This window comes from Pleurodeles waltl, chromosome 12 (assembly GCF_031143425.1).
Source record: "Pleurodeles waltl isolate 20211129_DDA chromosome 12, aPleWal1.hap1.20221129, whole genome shotgun sequence".
NCBI lineage: Eukaryota > Metazoa > Chordata > Amphibia > Caudata > Salamandridae > Pleurodeles > Pleurodeles waltl.
The window spans coordinates 246,132,124-246,157,616 of record NC_090451.1 but is presented as its reverse complement, the minus strand read 5'-3'; the positions used below and the strand labels follow the sequence as shown (position 1 = coordinate 246,157,616).

Here is a 25,493-nt window from a genome sequence, read left to right as displayed (position 1 = left end):
TTTTACAGAGCTGTGTACCTCTCTTAGGCACTTGCCTTAATTCTCAGTGACATACTGCTGCACAGGGCTGTGCAGCTCTCTTAGGAGCTTGCCTCGATTCTCAGTGATATGAGAGCTGCTTCCCTTGATTCTCAGTGACATACTGCTGCACATAGCTGTGCAGCTCTCTTAGGAGCTTGCCTCGATTCTCAGTGATATACTGCTGCACAGAGCTGTGCAGCACTGACAGCCGCTTGCCTTGTTTCTCAGTGACATACTGCTGCCCAGCGCTGTGCAGCTCTCTTAGGCGCTTGCATTGATTCTCAGTGATATAGTGCTGCACAGAGCTGTGCAGAACTGATAGCTGCTTGCCTTGATTCTCAGTGATATACTTGTGCACAGAGATCTGCAGCTCTCTTAGGTGCTTGCTTTGATTCTCAGTGAAATACTGATGCACAGAGCTGGGCACCTCTCCAAGGCGATTGCCTTGATTCTCAGTGCTGTGCAGCACTGACAGCTGCTTGCCTTGATTTTCAGTGACATACTGCCGCACAGAGCTATGCAGCTCTCTTGGGCGCGTGCCTCGATTCTCAGTGACATACTGCTGCACAGAGCTGTGACATACTGCTACACAGAGCTGTGCAGCTCTCTTATGCACTTGCCTTGATTATCAGTGATATACTGCTGCACAGAGCTGTGCAACACTGATACCTGCTTGCCTTGATTCTCAGTGACATACTGCTGCACGAAGCTGTGCAGCACCGATAGCTGCTTGCCGTGATTCTCAGTGACATACTGCTGCACAGAACTAAGCAGCTCTCTTAGGTGCTTGCCTTGATTCTCAGTGATATACTGCTGCACGAAGCTGTGCTGCACTGAGAGCTGCTTCCCTTGATTCGCAGTGACATACTCCTTCACAGAGATCTGGAGCTCTCTTTGGTGCTTGCCTTGATTCTCAGTGATATAGTGCTGCACAGAGCTGTGCACCTCTCCAAGGCGCTTGCCTTGATTCTCAGTGACATACTGCTGCATATAGCTGTGCAGTTCTCTTAGGAGCTTGCCTCAATTCTCAGTGATATACTGCTGCACAGAGCTGTGCAGCACTGATAGCCGCTTGCCTTGTTTCTCAGTGACATACTGCTGCCCAGAGCTGTGCAGCTCTCGTAGGCGCTTGCCTTGATTCTCAGTGATAGAGTGCTGCAAAGAGCTGTGCAGAACTGATAGCTGCTTGCCTTAAGTCTCAGTGACATACTCCTGCACAGAGATCTGCAGCTCTCTTAGGTGCTTGCCTTGATTCTCAGTCAAATACTGATGCACAGAGCTGTGCACCTCTCCAAGGCGCTTGCCTTGTTTCTCAGTGACATATGGCTGCACAAAGCTGTGCAGCACTGACAGCTGCTTGCCTTGATTTTCAGTGACATACTGCCGCACAGAGCTGTGCAGCTCTCTTAGGCGCGTGCCTCAATTCTCAGTGACATACTGCTGCACAGAGCTGTGACATACTGCTACACAGAGCTGTGAAGCTCTCTTATGCACTTGCCTTGATTATCAGTGATATACTGCTGCACAGGGCTGTGCAGCACTGATACCTGCTTGCCTTAATTCTCAGTGACATACTGCTGCACGAAGCTGTGCAGCACTGATAGCTGCTTGATGTGATTCTCAGTGACATACTGCTGCACAGAACTGAGCAGCTCTCTTAGGTGCTTGCCTTGATTCTCAGTGATATACTGCTGCACAGAGCTGTGCTGCACTGAGAGCTGCTTCCCTTGATTCTCAGTGACATACTCCTGCACAGAGATCTGCAGCTCTCTTAGGTGTTTGCCTTGATTCTCAGTGATATACTGCTACTCAGAGCTGTGCACCTCTCCAAGGCTCTTGCCTGGATTCTCAGTGACATGCTGCTGCACAGAGCTGTGCAGCACTAATGGCTGCTTACCTTGATTCTCAGTGACATGCTGCTTCACAGAGCTGTGTACCTCTCTGAGGCGCTTGCCTTGATTCTCAGTGACATACTACTGCACAGAGCTGTGCAGCTCTCTTAGGAGCTTGCCTCGATTCTCAGTGATATGAGAGCTGCTTCCCTTGATTCTCAGTAACATACTGCTGCACATAGCTGTGCAGCTCTCTTAGGAGCTTGCCTCGATTCTCAGTGATATACTGCTGCACAGAGATGTGCAGCACTGAGAGCTGCTTCCCTTGATTCTCAGTGACATACTGCTACACAGAGCTCTGCAGCTCTCTTTGGTTCTTGCCTTGATTCTCAGTGATATAGTGCTGCACAGAGCTGTGCACCTCTCCAAGGCGCTTGCCTTGATTCTCAGTGACATACTACTGACGTGTTGCTGCAGAATTGTGAACGGTGAAGATGGCTGCTTGCCTTGACAGTCAGTGACAAACCTTGTCCTTACTCTTTCCAGATGTGAACGACAACGTTCCTTTCTTTACCTCATCAATTTACGAAGCCGCAGTCACCGAAGGGACCCCGGCCGGCACATTCGTCCTTCAGGTGTCTGCAACAGACCTAGATCTTGATCTTAATGGAAAGGTGAGCTCCTAGGAGACCAGGTGAGTTATTTAAAGCTCGATGAGGCAGAACATGATATATCGCATTTTGAATCAAAGATAAAATATGCATCCTATTTCGGATAAGAAGTGCATGATTTGAATAACTTCAGAGGCAGTTGGAGTTTTACCAAAACAACTGAAGTCAATGAATGAAAAAAGAGCAAGGAATAAATGTTTCATATATTATTTATTTCCCCCACATACCCCCGAGGTCAGCACTTCTTATTTACCCGGTTATGTAAACCAACAGGATGAGTGTTTCTGTAAGATATCTATGTCCAGCCTGCAGCTCACAGGGTTGAGACTCTCAGCTAGACTGATGCAGTCTTCTGCCAGCTTGGGTTTACTCACAAATAAGATGGGTCAGTTAACATCTCCTATCACACCCAGGATGCATGCCTGTTTGTTATGTGAACTTTAAATATGGTTTGCCCAGGAACATAAAAATAAGGTCCACATATCCTCATTTTTATATTCATATAAAGTCCTACTCGGGGCTATTCTTATCAAAGGTTTTATGGGTCCTTCCCTCAGTTTCTTGATTTCCATCTGATTTTGCTTGTAAAATGGTAAGTATTGGCAGTCCAATACATGGTGAGTTGTGGGAATTCACCACTGTGCATGTCATGTGGTCACTTGTGATCTAGTACACAGTAGACACCTTGCCCATCTGGAAGTCTTTACTGCTTTAAAGAGACATGGTGGGGCAACAACAGTGAAGTCTTGCAGCTAGCCAGGGTCTGTCAAGTCATAGCTTCGAGAACATTCCTCTTTGTGGATGGATGCTTGTCACTGATTTCATCAGTGCTGTTGTTTCTCTTCTTTCAGATCACCTATTCTTTGTTGCATGATCGTAACGGGGATAACACATTTTTCCGCATCGATCCTGAAACTGGCTCAATCTATACTACCGCTGTTTTTGACAGAGAGATAAAAGGATCCTACTTGTTAGAATTAAAGTCAACAGACGGCTCAGAATCTGCTCGTCCCGGAAAACACGGGCAGCCTAATTCGGGTGAGAGACAAATGTTTCTATGCTGGTTTTGTATATATAATCGCTTTGTGTTGAAGAAGTATAAACTGATGTTTAAGTCTGTCCCAGAAAATAGAACAAGCATTGGCAAAGCCAATCGGTCTCTGTTTGACAGTGCTTTGAGTTTGCTTCTATTGGCTTTGTCAATGCCCGTTAGTAGAGGTAGATTGTGTTGATGGTGATTATGATCTCAAACAAAAATCTAGCTCTCCTAGTCAGAAACTACTTAAGTGAAATGTACCCTCTGCCATAAGAGCACCTAAGAGACTTTGAAACAGAGGTAACTGTATTTAGTGAAGGGCAGGTGATGAATGTATGTCTAACACAGTCCTTGGAAAGACTGAAATATCCTGCATCATTCTTAACAGAGAACCTTACATACAGGGTGCAGTGCACCCTCACTATTTCACGTGTGAGTTCAAACTAATACTGTGCCATCCTTTACACTGATCTATTGATTATGTCTCAAGGTAAGGTTAATAGTTGAATATAGCAGTTAATGCACCTCTGATTTGGAGGACGGGATATCTACATCGTTTATAGCAAGAGTATTCCAGCTGCCAAACTAAAAAAGGCCCAGTGTCTTACACTCACAGCCACAGCTGATAAACATGAGTATTGTACAGTCCTTGGAAACCCTGCACTGCCGCATGTTAGTGCTTTATGATCGCAATACATACAGAATGCTCTAAATGAGAGTTTATAGCTTTCCAGCCTTGGTGTCATATTGTTAGGCATTAGTGTTTAGGCCGCCCCCATTATGCTACCCTGGCCTCGAGGTGTGTATGGACTTGATAATTCTAAGCTTGCAGCAAATAAGGGAGAGTGAAAACCATGGAGCTTTGAACGTGGTGCCTCATTTTGTGTCAGTCCATCCCAGGTAATTAGTTGAAGCAGAATTGCAAGGACTGTCAGTGGGCTTATTTTTCTGCCTACCAGCCATCTCACACTTCTCTAGTCTGCACTAGGTAGACTGAAACGGAAAGACATCTAAAGAGGGCAGAGATCGATAATAGAGAGGGGGATATACTGGCATGTCTTCCTTCACAGCTATCAAGCCACAAAACCTAGGATCATGGCAGCAGTTGAGCTTTAGCTGATATCAGTTTATTTGGGGGGCTGGAATGTAGAATTCAAATTGACTGCTGAAGCTGAAAGAAAGAACAAAGTTATGACTTCTGGCATCAATTATTCACATGTTTTATGTTTAGGCGAAACGAGTTTGACGTTAGTTTGAAATCCAAGTGCTTTTGAGCCACGCTGGTGAGTGAGTTGCCTGCAGCCCGAGGGCTTGTTTCTGTATTGCGCGCGTGGCTGGCCTCGGTTCGAGGGATCGCAGCTGACAGCGCTTCCACAGCTGAGCACGTGCGTCTCTTGTCTCTGCAGACACGGCCTACGTGCGCGTTTCCATCAGCGACGTGAACGACAACAGGCCCGCCTTCACCCAGCGCGCCTACGAGGCCCACGCGGCGGAAGACCAGGATGTGGGCAGCGCCGTCATCACGGTCAGCGCTAACGATGAAGATGAAGGTAACTTTCCGGAAGTTCCCTGCTTGGTACTAACAGAAGCAATCGGTTCGGTTCAGCATTCTGTGATGAATTTAATGGCCTGCCAGAGAGCTAAATGGGTAGATGATGCTGTAATCGAAATCTCCTTTATGCTTCACTGGGCTGTACAGAGGCATTGCTCTCGCACAGGGCCTGAAGGTTTAAATGAAATCGTGTTAGTTACGTATTCTAGGGTTTGAAGCTTTGAACTGAGAAAATGCCCTGTGCGTCTCATCGGGTTAATAAAGATGGGCCTGCGAATTATCACGGATTTTTCATGCAGCGTACTTCTTTTTGGTTGTGCAAAGCTAAATGTTCACCTATTGGCTTCACACATAAGGAATCGCGGCCACTTTGTCATGTGTTTTTTATGTCTCGCGTTAACCAAACCCTTTAGATTTTTCTAAAAATGTATATGTAATAAACAGTGTTAGAGGCTTTCATCCGGCATCTTCATGCATCATTATGTTATTGTATAATTCTCATTTTTCCTCCACCCACTACAGCATACGGCACTGAGTTATGTGTTAACACACTTAGCCACTATCTACCTTCATTGTGAATGATGGGATTTTTCCCCCTTTTCACAAGGAGCAAATCCACATACAAAGTAGTTCCCTTAAGTACCAGGCCCTACAATGGCAATGCATGTTTTTTTAAACAAAAAATATTTTGATTTTTGCCAGTGTTTGTTTTAGATTGATGGAGGCCCAGCAGCCTATAAGGTTTTGCAAAACAGATGACAAGACAAGCACTGAGAGTGCTTGTTTTTCTTCTATGCCAGTATGTGCCGCTCTCTTCACTCTCCATGACTGTTAGCTTGTCGACCTTATTTGGTTTCTTATCTTTAATTTATAAGAGGACAAGTTAGAGGCTCGATGGACCTTTTGTCTGCGCTTAGAGTGATTCCCACCATAAATCCCAAATACAACACAAAATCATCAATAATATCAATCAACAATATTAACAACCTTTGGAGTCGTAATCTTCATGCACCATGACCCATTTGGTCACGAATAACCACCACCTTTGTTTAAAAGTTAAAATGTTTATTTCCCTATATTAACAATGCTAATATCATGTAATTAATCTCAACACAAACTGATAAGCATACAAGAACAGCACTGGTTGACCAAACCTTCTAAAGAATCTCAATTTAATTTGTGCATTGACCACTAAACCTTTGAATAGTCACAATACAAATCAATAGTAAGAACAACTGTGCAATAGAAATAGCATACATCTAGGTTTAGCAACTGAGCAACATCAATTATTAGTTAATAGCAACCAGGTAACGTGTCAGGGTTTCCCTTACTAACCTTCTAATTAGAAAGTCATGGTTGGACTTCATGCAAAACAACTTAGTCAACATAAATTTGGAAAACATCTAGCTATGGCTCTATCAAAATAGCGGTTGGTACCTAGAAACAAAAGGCAAAATTACAATGAGATCAATAGCATTTTGTTATACCTCTCTTCATATGGATCAGCAAGCTACGATTATCTTTGTCAGTTGGACATCTGTTCGGTCAGCATCAGCAACGGGCCATAAAAAGGAATGGTTGAGAAATGGGGACTCTAAGCTATCCAAATCATCAGGAAAGCAATATCTAAGGGATCAGCATCAGAAGTTTAAGCAATAACGTTAGGTAGAAATAAATCATCAGGAACTGTTCAGGTCCTCAGACAGATCACAATCAGCGCTCCTCTACTGAGGGAAAAATAGGAATGAGCCCTCTCCTCTCTGTTCAGTTGGGCTAAGTTAAAATTGTCTAAAGAACTTCCCACTTTGCCATTGGTTAAAGAATCGTACATTTGCAATCAGTCCAATAAAACCAAAAGTTCAAATCTAAGATATAGGTAAACTGTCTTTCACATATCGATGATTGGCTCCTCTTCTCCTGTTCCCACCATCAGGCTTGTCAGGTAACATTTTTGTATCCATCCGTACTCCAGTCAGTACATCCATGATTAGCTCCTGGCAACATCACTGTCTCATGCAATACACTATAAAATGTATCTTCCACTAGTACAAGATTTTCTAGCAAGCAGTTTTCATGAGAAAGTTATAGACATCTGCTAATGTTGGTCAACTCAGTGAAAACAATAAATTAATTCAGTGGTTCCCAACCTGTGGGCCGGGGACCCCTGGGGGTCCGCGAAGCCTCCTCAGGGGGTTCGTGACTGCTTAAAATTTTTTGTAATATTAGGTAACAGCTATCAGTAATGACACAGTGGGGGTCCCCGGGTTCCAATAATAATTCAGTGGGGGGTCCCCGGGCTCCAGTAGTGATAAAATGGGTGTCCACAGAAGTCAAAAGGTTGGGAACCACTGCATTAATTAATTTCTCTAGTCATACATTTCCTACGATTTATTAGAACCGTACATCTTAACATGAGGCTGTGCAACTAAGCCCAAAACCTTGCTAATTTAAGGCCTACAATTAATAAAGCACATACATATTGCGAAACTGTTAATATATCATTCTACTACATTTTCTTAATGCAGGTACTTCAGTTAATATTTATAAGCCTTTTAATAAAGACACTTCATGATTAATAGCGGCCACTCAGGTGGCCACATTGTCCAAATTGCACATTATTTTCTATGTTTAGTCAAATTCTATGCAGATTCATAATCTAAAGTACATAGAATTCATTAGTAAAATTCAGCGTTCACAACTGCTTTCACATCATGCTCAAAGTAATGCCTTTATTTATCTACTGAGATGAAGAGGTCTGTAAAGCTTTAACCATTTAAGTGCGTTGCAGGTGTTAGCCAGGGGAGAATTTCCCCTTTCAAATGATATCTCTCACTAGTAGATTCCTGCTTGGGGGTTGCCACAGGATGGTGATCCCCAAGTAGGAATCCTTACACTAGACACCAGGGATATTATAGTCTTGGGGCACACCCAATCTGCCACCCACCTGGGGTGGGGGGTCAGAAAGCCCACTAGACACCTGGGAGTGCAATTATGCAGTCTTGTTTTAGGGGGAACACCCCCATCAGCATGGGCCTGTATCCCCCACCCTGGGGCCTGATAGACTTTTTGCATCCCCTGGGGGTTGAAAAAAGGTATTCACTCCCAGCCTGCCTTCAGGGGGCGGGGAAGAAAGCCCTCTAGACACCAGGGACTGCATTTATGCCGAATTTATTGGGAGGGGGGCAGACCCTCTGGGCATGGGCCTGTTCTCCCGTGCCCACCCTTGGCCCAATAGACATTCAGTCCCTCCAGTGGGTGGATAGGGGTGTTGTCCCTCAATCTGTCTTCCTGGGGATGAGGAGAGTCAGAAAGCCCACTAGACGCCTGGGGCTGCATTTATGAAGTATTTTGTTTGGGGGAGCAGCAGCCCCCCCTGGTGCTCACCTCAACCCCACGGCCCAATAGACTTTCTGCCTGCCACAAGAGGTGGATATGGGTGTTCCACCTCAGTTGGGGGGCATGAAGCCCACCTGACACCAGGGACTGCATTTGTGCAATATTTGTTTGTGGAGGGGACAGGCCCCCTGGGCATGGACCTGTGCTTCCACAAACCCTGGGGCCCAATAGACTTTCTGGCCCCCCAGGAGCTGGACAGGGATATTCACCCCCAATTTTCCCTCTCAGTGTGGCTGAAAGTCCGGTAGACACCAGGGACTAGGCTTATATAGTATTATTTTTGGGTGGCACATTCCTCTTGGGCACTGACCCGTGGTACCCCCACCCCTGGGCAATTAGACTTTTTGTTCCCCCTGGGGTTTATTTAATTGTTTTCACCCCCAATCTGCCCCCTTGGGGGAGGCAGATGGCTCACTAGACACCTGGATTTCAAAATGGCACCAAAACAGGCAGAAGGATGGGCTGGCTTACCCTGTTATCGAACCATGCCCCCGCCCCAGAAGAAGCGACAGTGTCTCTCTGCCCTCTGGGCTTTTAGGAGGTTTGTCCTAGTTGGAGAAGTTGGCCTTAATTTGTACCCTGTTGAGGGGGGAGTTTTAGGCCCACCATACACCAGACATTTTGCATTTGGGACAAAAGCAAGTGTTGCGGGTATTGCACTCTGGCATTGGCCATACCCCTTCCCCAAAAGGGACAAACCAGTCTTTCAGTCTCCTCAGCTCCCCGGACAGACCGTGTTTGCTCCTAATTTTCCCCTAATTTAATACAATTAATGGTTATAAACAACAAGGCAGGACCACTTTGGTAACATGTGATCAAGGTCCATGGGGATCAAAACGCATTAGGTGTTTTTGACTGCCACTCAGTTTTTTAACTGGAGTAATAACCCTTGAGAGTGCAACTCTTGCGACTGATGCAACTTTTGTTCCCAAATGTGAGGTGATGGAATTGGACAATATTAGAGTGGCATGGTCCTGCTGCTGGAGTGACGCACCTCCAAAGAAGTGCACCGCAACTGCCCGAGAGAGTAGGACCAGCCCCAGCTAAGATTTAAAAGGCCACATGCTGCAGCCACCGTGGAAAGCATCATTGAAGAAATCCCCTTGAATCCAAACAGCGGAAGACTTGGGAGTCAGAAACCAGACGGTGGCTGCCACAGTGTTGAAGCCTAGTAGGTAAGGATGAGGGAGGAATACTTCATAAACTGAATGAGTCTGGAGGTTGAATTTTGGGTCCTTTAATAACATAAAACAAACAAAGTGGAAACAAGCCTTAAAGTGAAACTAGCACTAAAAGAGAAAAACAGAACAGTAAAGTTTGCATAAAGTACAAAAGGCGCAATAAAACTGTGACTTGGCAGCAAAATTTAATCAAGGGAGGCAAAGCGCAATGTAGTTGTAGCCACATTATTTGATGAATCGAAAAAATTACACTAAGGAGCAAAGAAGCGAATTTGCCACAAAAGAGTGAAAAAACAGACAGAAAAAGTAAGCAAAGAAGATTGTCACTCAGGAAATAAACAAATGGTGGGAAGTCCTGACCTTGAAAAAATAAATGGAAGTACAGAGAGTACCCGATGGCCTGCGGTTCTCTCTCACGCCTAGCCATCATGATACCAGTGGTGAACTCCTTAGAGAGTGGGGAGAACACATTTTAAATTCCTACTTGGTGTTGATAGTGATCTTGATTAAACACATTGAAATAACATTACAAGCAATAGATCAATTAAAAGACCTAGAACAAAAGTTGGAACAAATAAAACTTTCAGACGATTTAAAGAAATAAGCAAAAAAACTACTTGAAAACATGAAGAGGATTTAAAACAAAGAAAGAAAACAAACCCAAAGAAACAAGGAAGACTATGAAGAGACAGAACCTTCACATTTGCTAGGAGATTTAATACCTTGAGACAAAAAGAGCAATTGGATACGACCACACCAGACAGATCAAATAGTGAGTCTATTCGAACACACCGAGATAAAAGTGAAGACGAAGGCAGCTCAAATGCGGCATCCAAAGTAACAAAATACACCTCACACTCCAGCAGCAAAAATGTGAACAGAACAGGGATACACCAAGAGGAAGAGGATATGGACGGGACGCACAGGGAGGATAACAAGGAGGGGAAAAAGAGGCAAAGAAGCCAGAAAAGCTCGGGGTTTGGACAAGAGGCTACACGGAAAAGAGAAAACAATAAACTACGAAATGCAAGAACTCAATGCCATGAACCATTCAGATAGAACCATGACGCAGTCCGAGATTATCCTGAGATCATGCTGTTAAAGAAAGGCTTGAATTTCTTGCCCATGACACACATAGATATCACACAAACAAGAATTTATCTGTATAAATGCATATGACAAATCAAATTGGCAAAACTTTTTGCATAAGCAAAATACAAAACATGAGATGACAATTCAAATGAAACATCAACCATCGTTCTTACTGTTGAAGATAGACCCACACTAATCCCGCTGATAAACTTGGAAGAAACGAACAATGGGCAAGAGTGTCAAATCTGGATGAATAAATAAATAAAAAAAATCAAAATCCTACGTTTCTCCAACGTTGGCACCTGACCAAAAGTGAAAGAGAAGCCATGACAGCATTACAAAAAGATGAGACCATCAAAATAAATCCCTTTGGCAGCGTGGGGAAACATCACAATTCTAAACAAGAGTGACTATATAAGGGAAGCTAATCACCAACTCTCCGACAACGAATGCTACAAAAAAATTAACTGTCAAGCCTACTCAACAATATAAAAATGAGTTGCAAATAAAATCAACCTAATGCTTAGGAATTAACTTGATTGACGTGGATGAACAAAAATACATGACTGTAGAGAATGCTATAAGACCATCAATAAACTTCCTGCCTAAAATCCATAACAAACAAAGAAACTCACCAGGAAGACCAATAACCTCAGCAAAAGGCTCATTATGAGACCCTGTCTCAAATTACATTGATTACTTCCTCGCCCCACTAATAAAAGATCTGAGCTCCTACTTCGGAGCCATAGGTGACCTATTGCAGCACTTACAGGAGATAGCCTAGCAAGAGACATATAAACTAATCACCATGGATATAACATAATTGTATGCAAATATAGAAAACATTATAGGAATTCAGCATGTGAATACTAAAAAGAGAAACATCCACTTCTTCCAACACAACCAGATGCTGATGGAAATTATAAAAATGTTTCCAGACAACAACGTCTATTCAACAAAGAAATGTATAAACAAACAAGAGGTAATCCTACGGGATCATCCTTTTCCTCAACCCAGTGCCAACAAAACAATTGGCTGGTGGGAACAAAATATTGCTTGGGCCATGGAAAATTATGAATATGTGGGCAAAATTGTGAGTGGCTGGGATTTATAGATGATCTGGTTCTCATTTGGGATGGAAGCACAGATGAATTTTGAGAGATATTACGCTATCCTCAATGACAATGTGGCCAACTTCAAATTCACATATGAAATAAGTAGTTCAAGGGTAATGTTTCTGGACACAGGAATTTACAAATGTGAAAATATGATCCATACAACACCACATAGAAAGGCGACAGCCACAAACTTAGTCCTGCAGGCAGAGAACTTCCATCATCTGTGTTTAAAATGTAGCATCCCATATGGGGAGTTCCTGCAAATCAAAAGAAACTGTTTGTAGGAAACAGATTTGGAGAAACACCGCCTGGAAACGGAAAAACGTTTCCTAGCAACAAAATGTCCAAAGCAAGTGATCAATGGTGAAATCAGTAAACACATCCAAACTACTAAAGGGAAAAGAGAAAAAGGCAGAAGAGAGAGAAATCAGACCAATAACAACCTTCTCATTCTCAGCAGAAACAAGTAAATTGTTCCAAATCTTAAGAAAACTCCAGAGTCTGCTGAAATTAGACCATTATTAGAGGTCATCCAGAAATCGCTTTTAGGAGAGCATATCATTTAAGGGACACATTGACATGTAGATACTTCAGAACCAGAACATGAGCTGGATAACATGTCCAGGATTTTGGAAATGTAAGCAGTGCCTTGCGCATGTAAAATCACAGTCAACACATAAGAATTCATCACAGTCAACAAAAAAATATGGAAGATCAAACAAAATATCACCTGTAGGAGGAGATACGTGACATAAGTGATTGAGTCCCTGTGTGGAATAAAATACATTGTAAGTGCAATCAGTGAGATTGAAAATCGAATCCTAGAACACATCAGGGCAACAACCAATAAGGACAGAAGTAATGCAGTCGCAAAGCATATGGAACAACACCATCAGAGTGACTAGGAAAAACTAAGATTCTACGCCATTGACTATGTGGAGAAATCAGAACAAGGTGGAGACAGGGAACACATTCTCAGACAACAGGAATCATGTTACATCATTTTGTTACACCCACTACCCCCTAAAGGTTTAAACCAAGACTAAGAACTGCATGTACATCTGTAGGGCAATCATTACATTTGCCATCAAAGGCTGAACAGAAACCAGAAATCAAAAGATATGATGGAGTACACAGAAAAATTAAAGACATGATAGTGTAAAGATTAAAGTATGATGGAAATAAACTTCAGTCACATGCCCACCAGGGGGTGCAAGCGCGTTCTTGACATCTCAGTTCCTTATAAAGAAAAAACAAAACTAGAAAAAGGTAACGGCTAACATTGCAAAACAATAAGGAAATGTAACATGATGTCAATACCAGAATGAGCATATGAATCAAAATAGGTTTGAGAGGAGGTGTGAAAACAGTTAAAACCATAACAACCACAATGCATTGTGACAACAAACAGCATTTCAGTTTGGGTCAACCTTAAATAGATTGAAACATGAATTGAACATGCATTCGATGAAAATTCAATCATTGGAGAGAAATCCAAAATGAAGATGTGAATGCATCATAATGGAATATTTGGCTGTGTGCCATTTCAAATTGGTTCAGCCATAAATGGAATGAAATATGTACTGATTACACATCCAATGAAAAGTCAATATTTGGGACAAATTAAAAATTAAAAATGAAGATGTATATGCACCATAATGGAATATGAGACCTAGTCCACCAGAGGAGAGGATGAAAATTGATTCACTAATTACAAAGATCACACGCAAAGTTCAATGGGATACAGTCAATAGGAATCAAGCTGTGTTGGAATTGGAAAATAAAGTGAAAATAGTGACATGAGAATTAACTCAAAAATTAATCATATAGATACATTCAACACACAAACAAGATAGAAATGTGAAAAAAACAACCACGAGGAGGCATGAAACATTGAGCATGTATAAACGAATAAAGAACTTCACAAAAGAAACAAATGCAACCGGAGCGCAATGAGGCAACTGATCTAAGATGTGATCTTGAAACAAATGCAGAAAATAATGCAATTAAATCAAGGACTGGCACAAGTGCAGATAACTAGACAAAGAGATCACCACAGCTACCAACATGCAATGGAATTTCTCTGATTTAACAAAAACTCAGTTTGAAACAAATTCTGGTCGCACCTTAATACTTCCAAAACAAGCTCTGCTGCACATCAAAGAAAAAAGTGGCAATGAAAATGTACACTGACTTCAAAGAACACCACAACACATGAGGAACAATCTTTTGAAATGATAGATGAAAACGAATTGAATTTAGCTGCGCACCCTCATGAAGTTTGCACCTCTTCTTTTAGATACTTTTGTATCACTGTCACAGAAAATCACTGGTTGAGTATTTTCACAAGATATGGCACCAATGAGCATTGTAACGAAAGAACCACAAGTCCAAAAATAGATATTAGTAAGAAAAAAAATACTATTAATGGTTTAACCCCTTCTGTGCCGTGGACGTAATGGTTACGTCCTACGGCACAGTGCTCATGTGCCGCAGACGTAATCATTACGTCCTGGGCACTGATCTCAGAGGGAGCGCTAGCACTCCCTCTGTGGGCTTCCCTCCCACCCCCCCAAGGCAGAGATGGAAGGGGAAGCCCTTCCCCTTCACCCCCGACCCCCCGGACCCCCCCAGTGACGTCTGATGATGTCAGCGCGCATTTGCGCGCTGACCTCCTCAGAGGCCACTTTCCCATTGCGCTGGAAGCTCAGCTTCCAGCGCGATTGGAAGAGAAATGCTTTGCATTTCTCTACTGATCATGTGATGGGGCCCTGAGAGGCTTCAAAGGGAAGGAAATTTCTTCCCTTTGAAGTCTCTCAGAGCATTTCAAAAGCCGGATTGTAAAGCGATCTGGCTTTTGAAATGCCCACTAGACACCAGGGATTTATTGTGAAAAATGAAATTGGCAGAAGGGGAGTGACACCCCTTGGGCAATGGTTGCTCCCCAGGAGGAAAATATTTTCACTGGTTGAGTATTTTCACAAGATATGGCACCAATGAGCATTGTAACGAAAGAACCACAAGTCCAAAAATAGATATTAGTAAGAAAAAAAATACTATTAATGGTTTAACCCCTTCTGTGCCGTGGACGTAATGGTTACGTCCTACGGCACAGTGCTCATGTGCCGCAGACGTAATCATTACGTCCTGGGCACTGATCTCAGAGGGAGCGCTAGCACTCCCTCTGTGGGCTTCCCTCCCACCCCCCCAAGGCAGAGATGGAAGGGGAAGCCCTTCCCCTTCACCCCCGACCCCCCGGACCCCCCCAGTGACGTCTGATGATGTCAGCGCGCATTTTGCGCGCTGACCTCCTCAGAGGCCACTTTCCCATTGCGCTGGAAGCTCAGCTTCCAGCGCGATTGGAAGAGAAATGCTTTGCATTTCTCTACTGATCATGTGATGGGGCCCTGAGAGGCTTCAAAGGGAAGGAATTTTCTTCCCTTTGAAGTCTCTCAGAGCATTTCAAAAGCCGGATTGTAAAGCGATCTGGCTTTTGAAATGCCCACTAGACACCAGGGATTTATTGTGAAAAATGAAATTGGCAGAAGGGGAGTGACACCCCTTGGGCAATGGTTGCTCCCCAGGAGGAAAATATTTTGCAAGGCCTTTGATTGGCCTATTGTTAGGCCCATCTGCCCCCAGGGGGGGCAGAATCCACTAGGCGCCAGGGATAATTTTTTTTGTTTGTTTTTTTTGGGTGTTTTTTTTTGTTATTTTCAGTTGGTGAGCGACCCCTTAGGGTCTATTTTTACGAGGCCAGTCTGCCCCCAAGGGGGGCAGAAACCACTAGACATCAGGGAGTTTTTTTTTTTTAAGCCAAATTCACGGAAGGGGAGCGACCCCTTAGGCAAGGGTCGCTCCCCGGGGTGGGGGGTCAAATTTATTTTAGGCTGTTTCTGCCCCCAGGGGGGGCAGAAACCGCTAGGCGCCTGGGATCATTTTTTGTTTGTTTGTTTTTTTAGAGATGGAGAGCGACCCCTTAGGCAAGGGTCACTCCCTTGGGGGGCAAATTGTATTTAGACCATTTCTGCCCCCCTTGGGTGCAGATTGGCCGATTTTTGTTAGGTCAATCCACTAGGCACCGGGGATCTTTTTTTTGTGCCAATTTCACGCAAAGGGAGCGACCCCTTAGGCAAGGGTCGCTCCCGTTGGGGGGGGGAGAGGCAAATTTATTTTAGGCCATTGTTATTAGGCCGATCTGCCCCCGGGGGCCTGGGCAGAAGCGTCTAGGCGCCAGGAAGTATTTTTTTTTAGTTTCTTTCTTTTTTTTTTTTTTAGAGGTGGGGAGCGACCCCTTAGTCAAGGGTCGCTCCCCTGGAGGGCAAATTGTATTTAGACCATTTCTGCCCCACTTGGGGGCAGAGCGTTTGATTTTTGTTAGGCCAGTCCGTCTCCAAGGGGGGCAGAAACCACTAGGCACTGGGGATTTTTTTTTTGTGCCAATTTCATGCAAGGGGAGAAAACCCTTAGGCAAGGGTTGCTCCCTGGGGGAGGGGAGGGCAAATTTATTTTTGACCATTTCAGATTGGCCTATTGTTATTAGGCCGATCTGCCCCCGGGGGGCTGGGCAGAAACGTCTAGGCACCAGGAAAAACTTTTTTTTTAGGGTTTTTTCTTTCTTTTTTTTAGAAGTGGGGAGCGACCCCTTAGGCAAGGGTCGCTCCCCTGGAGGGCAAATTGTATTTAGACCATTTCTGCCCCCCGGTTGATTTTTGTTAGGCCAATCTGTCCCCAACGGGGGCAGAAACCACTAGGCACGGAGATCTTTTTTTTGCGCCAATTTCACGCAAGGAGAGTGACCCCTTAGGCAGGAGTCGCTCCCCGGGGAGGGGAGGGCAAATTTATTTTAGACCATTTCTGCCCTCCCGGGGGGCAGATCGGTCTATTGTTATTAGGCCGCTCTGCCCCCAGGGGTGGCAGAAACCTCTAGGCGCCAGGGGAAAAAAAAATTGTTTTGGGGTTTTTTTTTTGTTTTGTTTTTTAGAGGTGGGGAGCGACCCCTTAGGCAAGGGTCGCTCCCCTTGGGGGCAAATTGTATTTAGACCATTTCTGCCCCCCTTGGGGGCAGATCGGCCGATTTTTGTTAGGCCAATCTGCCCCCAAGGGTGGCAGAAACCACTTAGGCACCAGGGATTTGTGTGTGTGTATGCATGTGTTTTCTTTAGGTGGGCAGCCCCTTGGGTAAGGGTCGCTCCCCATGGGGGCATATTACTGTTGGCCATATCTGCCCCCCTTGGGGGCAGATGGGCCTATTTTTGGAAGGCCCATCTGCACCTAAGGGGGGCAGAAAGCCCACCAGAGACTAGGGAAGTTTTTTTTCCCTCCAAAATAAGAGGGTGTGGGTATGGCCATACCCCCACCCCAAATAAATGGGGCCAAAGTTGTTCTGCCCACCAGTGGGTAGATGGAGCAATTGCCCCTGATCCACACCCCAGGGGGGCAGAAAGTCTACCAGATGCCAGGGGAAAAAAAAATAAAAAAAATATTGGGGTGGTGGCTACCAATGGGCCTGGTTTATGCCCCCACCCCAACTGAAGGGGTTAACAGTCTTTCAACTCTCCCCCGCACTCTGAAACATCTCACAGCAAGCAAGAAGACATTTGATTATTTTGGGTTTTGGTTTTATATTTGGGCCATGAGGGCTTCTGCAGGAATCCACAAAATTCCTACCACCCAGCATCGTCTCATCTACACCAATAAAAATTCTGCTGCACTGGCCAGCCCAAAAATGTTTTTTTGCAAACTGCCCTTTTGGTTCCCCCCCTATTGACATGTTTATGGCTCTTCCCTTTCACAAGCACTTGGCCCACCTACACAAATAAGGTATCATTTTTACCGGGTGACTGAGGGGAACATTGGGTGGTATGAAATTTGTCCCATTGCGGTGATCCCACACAGAATTGTGGGAAAAATTTGATTTTCTTTTAGCTAAATTTGAGGTTTGCTGAGGATTCTGGGTAAGAAAAAATTGGGGGATCCACGCAAGTCACACCTCACTGGACTCCCTCGGGTGTCTAGTTTTCAGAAATGTCTGGGTTTGGAGGCTGATGAGCCCAGGACCAAAAATGCAGGTGCCCCCCACCCCCAGCAAAAACAGGTAGTTTTGTATTTGATAATTTTGATCTGTCCAGATAGTGTTTTGGGGCATTTCCTTTTGCGGGGAGTAGGTCCACCCACAAAAGTGAGATACCATTTTTATCGGGAGACTTGTGGGAACGCTGAGTCTAAGGAAATTTGTGGCTCCTTTCTGATTCCAGAACTTTCTGTCACCGAAATGAGAGAAAAAAGTGTTTATTTGGCCAAATTTTGAGGTTTGCAAAGGATTCTGGGTAACAGAACCTGGTCAGAGCCCCACAAGTCACCCCATCTTGGATTCCCCTAGGTGTCTAGTTTTAAAACTGCGCAGGTTTGCTAGGTTTCCCTAGGTGCCGGCTGAGCTAGAGGCCAAAATCAACAGCTAGGCACTTTGCAAAAAACAGCTCTGTTTTCTTAGTGAAAATGTGATGTGTCCACGTTGTGTTTTGGGGCTTTTCCTGTCATGGGCACTAGGCCTGCCCTCACAAATGAGGTACCATTTTTATCGGGAGACTTGGGGGAACGCTGGGTGGAAGGAAATTTGTGGCTCGTCTCTGATTCCAGAACTTTCTGTCACCGAAATGAGAGGAAACGTGTTTTTTTGGCCCAGTTTTGAGGTTTGCAAAGGATTCTGGATAACAGAACTGGGTCAGAGCCCGACAAGTCACCCCATCTTGGATTCCCCGAGTTGTCTAGTTTTCAAAACTGCACAGGTTTGCTAGGTTTCCCTAGGTGCCTGCTGAGCTAGAGGCCAAAATCCACTAGACGGTATATTGCTTTCAAAAATCTGACATCGCAGGAAAAAGTTACAGAGTAAAACGTGGAGAAAAATTGCTGTTTTTTCCACCTCAATTTCAGTATTCTTTTATTTTAGCTGTTATTTTTCTGTAGGAAACACTTGTAGGATCTACACACTGACCCATTGCTGAATTCAGAATTTTGTCTACTTTTCAGAAATGTTTAGCTTTCTGCATTGGTTTCTTACCCATTTCTGTCACTAACTGGAAGGAGGCTGAATGCACAAAAAATCAAAAAATAGGGTATGACTCCGTAAAATGCCAAAATGGTGTTGAAAAATTTGCTTTTCTGATTCAAGTCTGCCTGTTCCTGAAAGCTTGGAAGATGGTGATTTTAGCACCTCAAACCCTTTGTTGATGCCATTTTCAGGGAAGAAAACACATGCTTTTTTCTGCAGTCCTTTTTACCCATTTTCTCTGAAAAACTAGATTTTAGCTTTATTTTGGCTAATTTCTTGGTCTCCTTCAGGGGAACCCACAAACTCTGGGTACCTTTAGAATCCCTAGGATGTTGGGGAAAAAAGGACGCAAATAGGGCGTGGATAGCTTATGTGGACAAAAAGTTATGAAAGCCTAAGCCCAAACTACCCCAAATATCCAAAAAAGGGCTCAGCAATTGGGGGTGGGAGGCCCAGCAGCTAAGAGGTTAAGGTGTAGCACAGACAGGTTATTCTCAGAGAGTTTTGAACTCAGGCGAGGCATAAGACAGAGTTGTATTCTTCCCCCTTTTTATGTTATATGTAAATCAGTTGGCACCCCATCTGCTTAGGGAAGGCAGGAACATGCCACGGGAGGGCAATCATTCTGTCCCTGTACTTCTCTTTGCATATGATGCAGTACGCTTTTTAAGAACAGCTTTGAAACTTAAACAACTCATAGACTCCTTAGTTGATTTCATGAACTCCCTCAACCTTTCCACTATTTATTGTTAAGTCCCATGTTCTTGAGGTGGGTCCAAGGTCTACAAAGACCAGGAAGCACCAGATATTGGACAATGAGAAGAATAGCCTAAAGTCCTTCTCATACCTGGGAGTTCACTTTAATGATAAAGGGGCATTGTAACCTCTAATGGCTGGCAAACACATTCCCTACTTAGCTCTGTTACCTCTGTTACCTCTGTTTTTGATTTATCCATGAGATTGGTGAATAAGCCTGTTGAAACCGTGTTACCGATTTTTAAGGCTAAATGCATTGGGATTGCACAATATGGCTCTGATATTTGGGGCTATGTAAGCACAGGACAAATACAAACTGTTGATAATACCTTTTATCGTTATCACAGAGCATTTCCTTCTATATTGTCCATGAGGAGACAGGCTTCTTATGTGATGCACTTGCCCGTCGCCCTTTGTTAAGATGGCTTTTAGTCTGGTCTAACCCTAACACTGAGTTTAACAGATTCATTTTGAGTGATCACCTACTATTAGAAGAGGGGAGGGGATCCCCTGGTTACATTGTGTTAAGAGTAGATTTAAAAGCCTGGGGTGCCCAGAATTGTTTAGCCATCCTGACTATACAACCAAGATCAGAATAAACCTTTGTAGAGACATCTGTCAATTCAGATGTCCTCAATAAATCTATCGTAGTTATGATCAATAATCAAGGCCCTCAATGGGCAATTAGCAGTAATTACTGGAACACCCCCAGAAAATGACTACCAAATTATCAGCGATAGAACCAATTGTGCAGCATGCGAGTTACCAACTGACCTTAGGGCAAAACAAGTTACTGGATGTCCCCATTGGAACCAACAGAGTCTCAACAGGATAAGGTGCCAGCATCAAGCAAATTATTGACAAAGCCTGTGAATGGCAGATACCTCCTTATCAGGTTCCAATTATATTTATCACATTGCCTTTTTGCACTCCGAAACCTTTTTTGTGATTTTTTTTTATGCTGCTCTTTTTTTTGTTGTAAATTTGTTATTAGAGAAAAATATAAGACGATACACAGTATGCATTGGCATTTTTCAGTAATCCGTGGTTCAGATGATAATTTTACAAATGATATCTGAATGTACATTGTCTAATAGGTACACTGATTCGTCGACATAGACTATGATTTGAAGATTAGGGAGGGTGCGGGGAAGGGGTGTAGAGGTTATTGGGGGGTCAAATTGTAATAGAGGGGAGCAGGAGAGAGAGAAGAGTGATAGAGAGGAGAATGGGGAAGTAGGAGGGTTAGGTAAAATATTAGGGGGGAAAGGCAAATATTTTGGCTCCGTGTTTCTGGGTTATTAGATGGATATTCCGGTTGTTCCTCGTCATTTGCCGACGATCTTACAGGATTGTGCCATGTGATATATTTATCAAAGTGTTTTGTAGGGTGGCCCAAGAGTGTACATTTATGGGGGGGGAAGAGGGCCATTCCGGGGGAGGGTAGACAAGGGAGAGTATCTGTGTAGATTCAGGATTAGATGTCTAAAGAATCCGGTCTTGCCTACTAATGTTGGACAGTTAGCCTCTGATCGAGCAAATCCAAGAAGGATAGTTTCTAGTACGTATTTAAGCGGGTCGATATGACATGGTGTAAAGGATGTTCTCTGGGATGAATAGTCTCCGGAGTGGAGGAGAAGGGTAGGAGAGAGGGGAGGGAAGCGAGGGAAGGAGAGAAAGGAAGATGGTGGGGTGTCAACTGCCATCCACAGACCATCAGCCAGCTGCCTCATGGTCTTGTCAGGAAGGGGCTCCAAATTTCTGTAAATAGGGCTGCTTGATCCTGTAGGTTATAAATGACTCGCTCATGGGTAGCTGTTTGGAAAATGGCTGTCATCCATTCCGTTGGTGTTGGGGCAACAGCAGACCTCCAGTGTCGAAGAATACAGATTTTCGCTGTGGCAATTGCCGTGTGAAGTAGTCGGTTATGGGGAGGTGATAGGGAGGGGTATGGGCGCATGTCGTGTAAGATAATGAGTGTTATCGGTGACAGGTTTGGTATTGATATGAGATCCCTAAGGGTCTGGAACACAGCTTCCCATAGGGGCTGTATCGTCGGACAGTGGCACAGAATATGAAGTAGATCACAATGGAGCTCTGCACATCGCCAACGCCTCGCATGTGGTATCAGACCTGCCCTGAAGAGTTTTGTGGGGGTCCAGTACCAGTCCTGGAGGATTTTGAAGAGACAGAATTTCAGGCGGGCCTCGCGGACCCCTCTGTCTAGGGCTTCGATTATGTCTTGCCAATCTTCTTCTGTGTAGGCTATCGCTAGTCGATCTTGCCATCTGAGACGCAGTCGCTCTAGGAGGGGTTGCGAGTAAAGATGGTTCGTAATCTCTGCGTATAGACCGGCCATAACTCCTCTGTGTCGGCCCCATTTCTGCAGGTAATTGACAACGGGTGAGGTTTTGATCGTCCACGGGGGTCCTAGGGCCTTGCGCATACAGTGCATGAGTTGCATGTACCTCCATTCCTGATTTTTTGGGATTCGAATTCTTCCCGTAGGGATTCAAAGGACCGGAAATCACTGCCATCTATTATTTGGGTTATGTTGTGGATACCAGCGTCGTTCCACTGGGGCCATCTTAGGGTACTTCCCCCCTATTTTTATACATTTGTTTCCCACTAAAGGGGCTTGAGCATGTTTAGAAGGGTGCACTCCCAGTAGCTGGTGAGCTCTGCGCCACGCTGTATTTGTGGCCGCGAGGATAGGATTGGACGAGTGAGAGTAGTCGGTATATATCCCGCCTAGTTCGGAGTGCTGTCCCTGTATGTGTTTCTCCATGATTGTCCATTGTGGGGGTTCTGGAGTGCCTGGTAGTGTGTAGGCTAGTTGTGATAGTTGTAGGGCTAGAGCGTATTGTTCTACTGAGGGTAGACCTTTATGCTGCTCTTTGAGCTAAGTTCATGTTACCTTTGTTAAGAAATATGAATTTTACAAAAGCGAGACTGGCACAGATTCTTTTTTACTAATGTTATCTTCTGAGCAGAGCTGTTATGTTATTGCTCTTTTTTTATCTAGCACTGTGCAAAAACCGATATTTATTAGACATTTAACTGTCTTATTTGAATGTGCTTTTATGGTCTATGATTAGATAGAAATAAAGTTATTTTGATGATAATGAGTTGCCATCTGCATTTATCTATTTTTATTTTTTGCTACTGGTATTTATATTTTTTGTTTTGTAAAAAATTAGATTACAACTAATAGGTATGCACATATTTCTACGCCCTATTCCTATGAGCTGGGATTTGAGGATGATTAAGAGAGGCTACTTGACCGTGATGAATATCAGCCCCTAGATGCCACCGAGGGCACCTGGTGTGAGGATCTGGCAGATGCCACTGGATTGGACACCTCCAGAGATACTGGCTTGGTCTCTCCTCCTACCATGGCGACAGAGGAGGGAGCCTCATTTGCTATGGTGGTTACAAGGGTGGCTGAGGTCCGGACATTCAGTTGCGGTCCATGGCTGTCAACAAAGGTGCTTTGGCCGGCAGTCATCCCATCAGAACAACTTCTACCATTTAACAAAGCTCTCACGGACATCCTACTCGGGGCCTGGTCCAAGCCTTTGCACAGGAATGCTCTGTGAATAGGTCTATTGCCCGCCATCGCCCCAGCCCAGTTTCCTCACCCAGAACCCCACCCCAGAGAGCTTGGTGGTTCAAGCATCCACTTCCTGAGTAAATCCTGGCACATTCCCTACCACTCCCCCAGACAAAGAATCAAAGAGGCTGGGTACTTTAGGAAATAAAATGTTTTCTTCCACCAGCCGAGCACTGTGATCAGTGAACACCGCATGCCTTTTGGGGTGATTCTCCCACTCTGTCTGGGACTCGGTTACATAAGTGCCACCTATGGTCTTGGAAAAGGCCTAAGCTATACTATCTCATGATATTGCTGATGGGAGAGATGCAGCTAAGTTTACCATATACTGTGGACTGGATACGACCGACTCAGTGAGCAGAGATGTTTCACTTTTGGTGGCCCTTAAGCACAATGCCTGGTTGAGAACTACTGGCTTTTTGAGGGATATCTAGGCCTCGCTCATGAACATGCCTTTTCGATGGCTCCCGTCTCTTTGGAGAAAAGGAAGACTCAGCGCTGGAGTGCTTCAAGGACAGCACAGCTACACCCAGGTCCTTAGGCCTTTCCATGCCCCTTTGTCAACCCCAGCCCGCCTTTCACTCCTTTCATGTCCATCGAAGGGGCTTCCAGCTGTGTCTCTACCCACCCAGCCATCACAGCCTTCAGGCTTCTCATCTCTTGCATGGCTGAGGGTGTGGTACCCACAAACCTTGTAGGTCAGGGAGTCTGATGTTGGGCCCGTCAATCACCCATGGCAGCCGCAGACTCCAAGCCTCTCTAGTTTGCCCTCCGGCCATCATGGGCATCTTGGATTTCGGTGAGACTGACTCTGAGGCTGCTGGGCCTCACGGCCTCCTGCATCCTGCTTGTAGCACATGCCTGCAGGCTTATGCGGGCTCTGTAGTGGTATCAGAAGTTCAAGTTGGAGCAGCATCAGTGAAATCTCTTTGACATGGTCCATATATCGATGGGCGCTGCAAAAGACCTGCAGTGGTGGCTGACAAACCATGTTTGGGTGAGTGGAAGACCTCTCCCTCTTCCCCAGTCAGAACTGACTTTAGAGACAGATGCATCAATCCTGGACTGGGGCGGCCATCTGTTGGAGATGGGAATCAGAGGACTCTGGTCTTTGGCAGAACCTGGGCTCCACATCAACCTGTTAGAGCTACAAGCGATTTGACTGCCATTGAAAGCCTTTCTATCATCCATCAAGGGAAGGCTAGTGAAGGTGTTTACAGACAACACCACCACCATGTGGTACTGCAACAAACAGGGCAGGGTGGAGTCGTGGACCACGTGTCAAAAGGCCCTGCATCTCTGGCCATGACTGGCATCAGGGCATTTCCCTGGTGGTTCAATACCTGGTAGACTCTCTGAATACCAGAGCGGGCAAACTCAGGTGAAGATGCCTAGTGAATCACGAGTGGCATCTCCAACCGCAGGTGGTGCAAGGTCTCTTTCAACAGTGGGGAGAGCCTTGGTTAGATCTGCTTGCCACTGCCAAGAACATGCACTGTTATCAGTTCTCCACACTGGAGTTTCCAAGGCGGCTCTCAATCAGAGACACTTTTTGTGCTGATTGGAGCTCCAGCCTCCACTACACCTTTCCACCAATACCACTCCTGCCCAGACTTCTCAAGAAGATCAGGAACGACAGGCCCCAAGTCATCCTTGTGACTCCGGACTGGGTTTGGAGAGTCTGGTATTCCGAGCTGTTGAGCATGTTAATCGTTCCTCCGATCAGGCTGCCCGTTCGGGAGAATCTTCTGTCCCAGCAGCAGGGGAGGGCCCTCCACCCTCACCTGTCAACCCTCAGCCTTCTGTTTGGAGATAGAGCGGCAAAAGTTGACAGCTTTTGACCTTCCACCCGAAGTCTGTAAAGTTATCTTGGCAGCTCGGCATCTCTTCACGAAGACTGTAAACACTGGAGCTCCATTGGAGCAAATTTAAGGCATGGTTTACAGACAAATAGGCTGACCCTTTATCTGCACCGCTTTTTTAAGTTTTTTTGTTTTCCCAGGCCCAGCACGGCTCTACTTTGGATACATTGAAGTATTATTTATCTGCTACCACTGCTTTTCTGCAGCTGTCAGAACAACTTTCCCTCTTTGAGTGCCTGTAGAAAACTGGGCTTCTATGCAGATGTCCCCCCACCTTTTGCCCTCTTTCAGAACTACTGGATGCTGGTTTTC

The 25,493-nt window shown here is 44.8% G+C and overlaps 1 protein-coding gene across 1 annotated transcript in view; it reads left to right on the top strand.

The window, feature by feature from the left end:
* LOC138268205 (neural-cadherin-like) overlaps nucleotides 1–25,493 on the top strand; it is a 506,556-nt gene that overhangs the window by 251,167 nt on the left and 229,896 nt on the right. Inside the window, exons 14-16 of the mRNA XM_069217644.1 lie at nucleotides 2,400–2,527; nucleotides 3,376–3,562; nucleotides 4,967–5,110. Coding sequence (XP_069073745.1) covers nucleotides 2,400–2,527; nucleotides 3,376–3,562; nucleotides 4,967–5,110 — 459 coding nt within the window. The remainder of the gene's footprint in view (nucleotides 1–2,399; nucleotides 2,528–3,375; nucleotides 3,563–4,966; nucleotides 5,111–25,493) is intronic.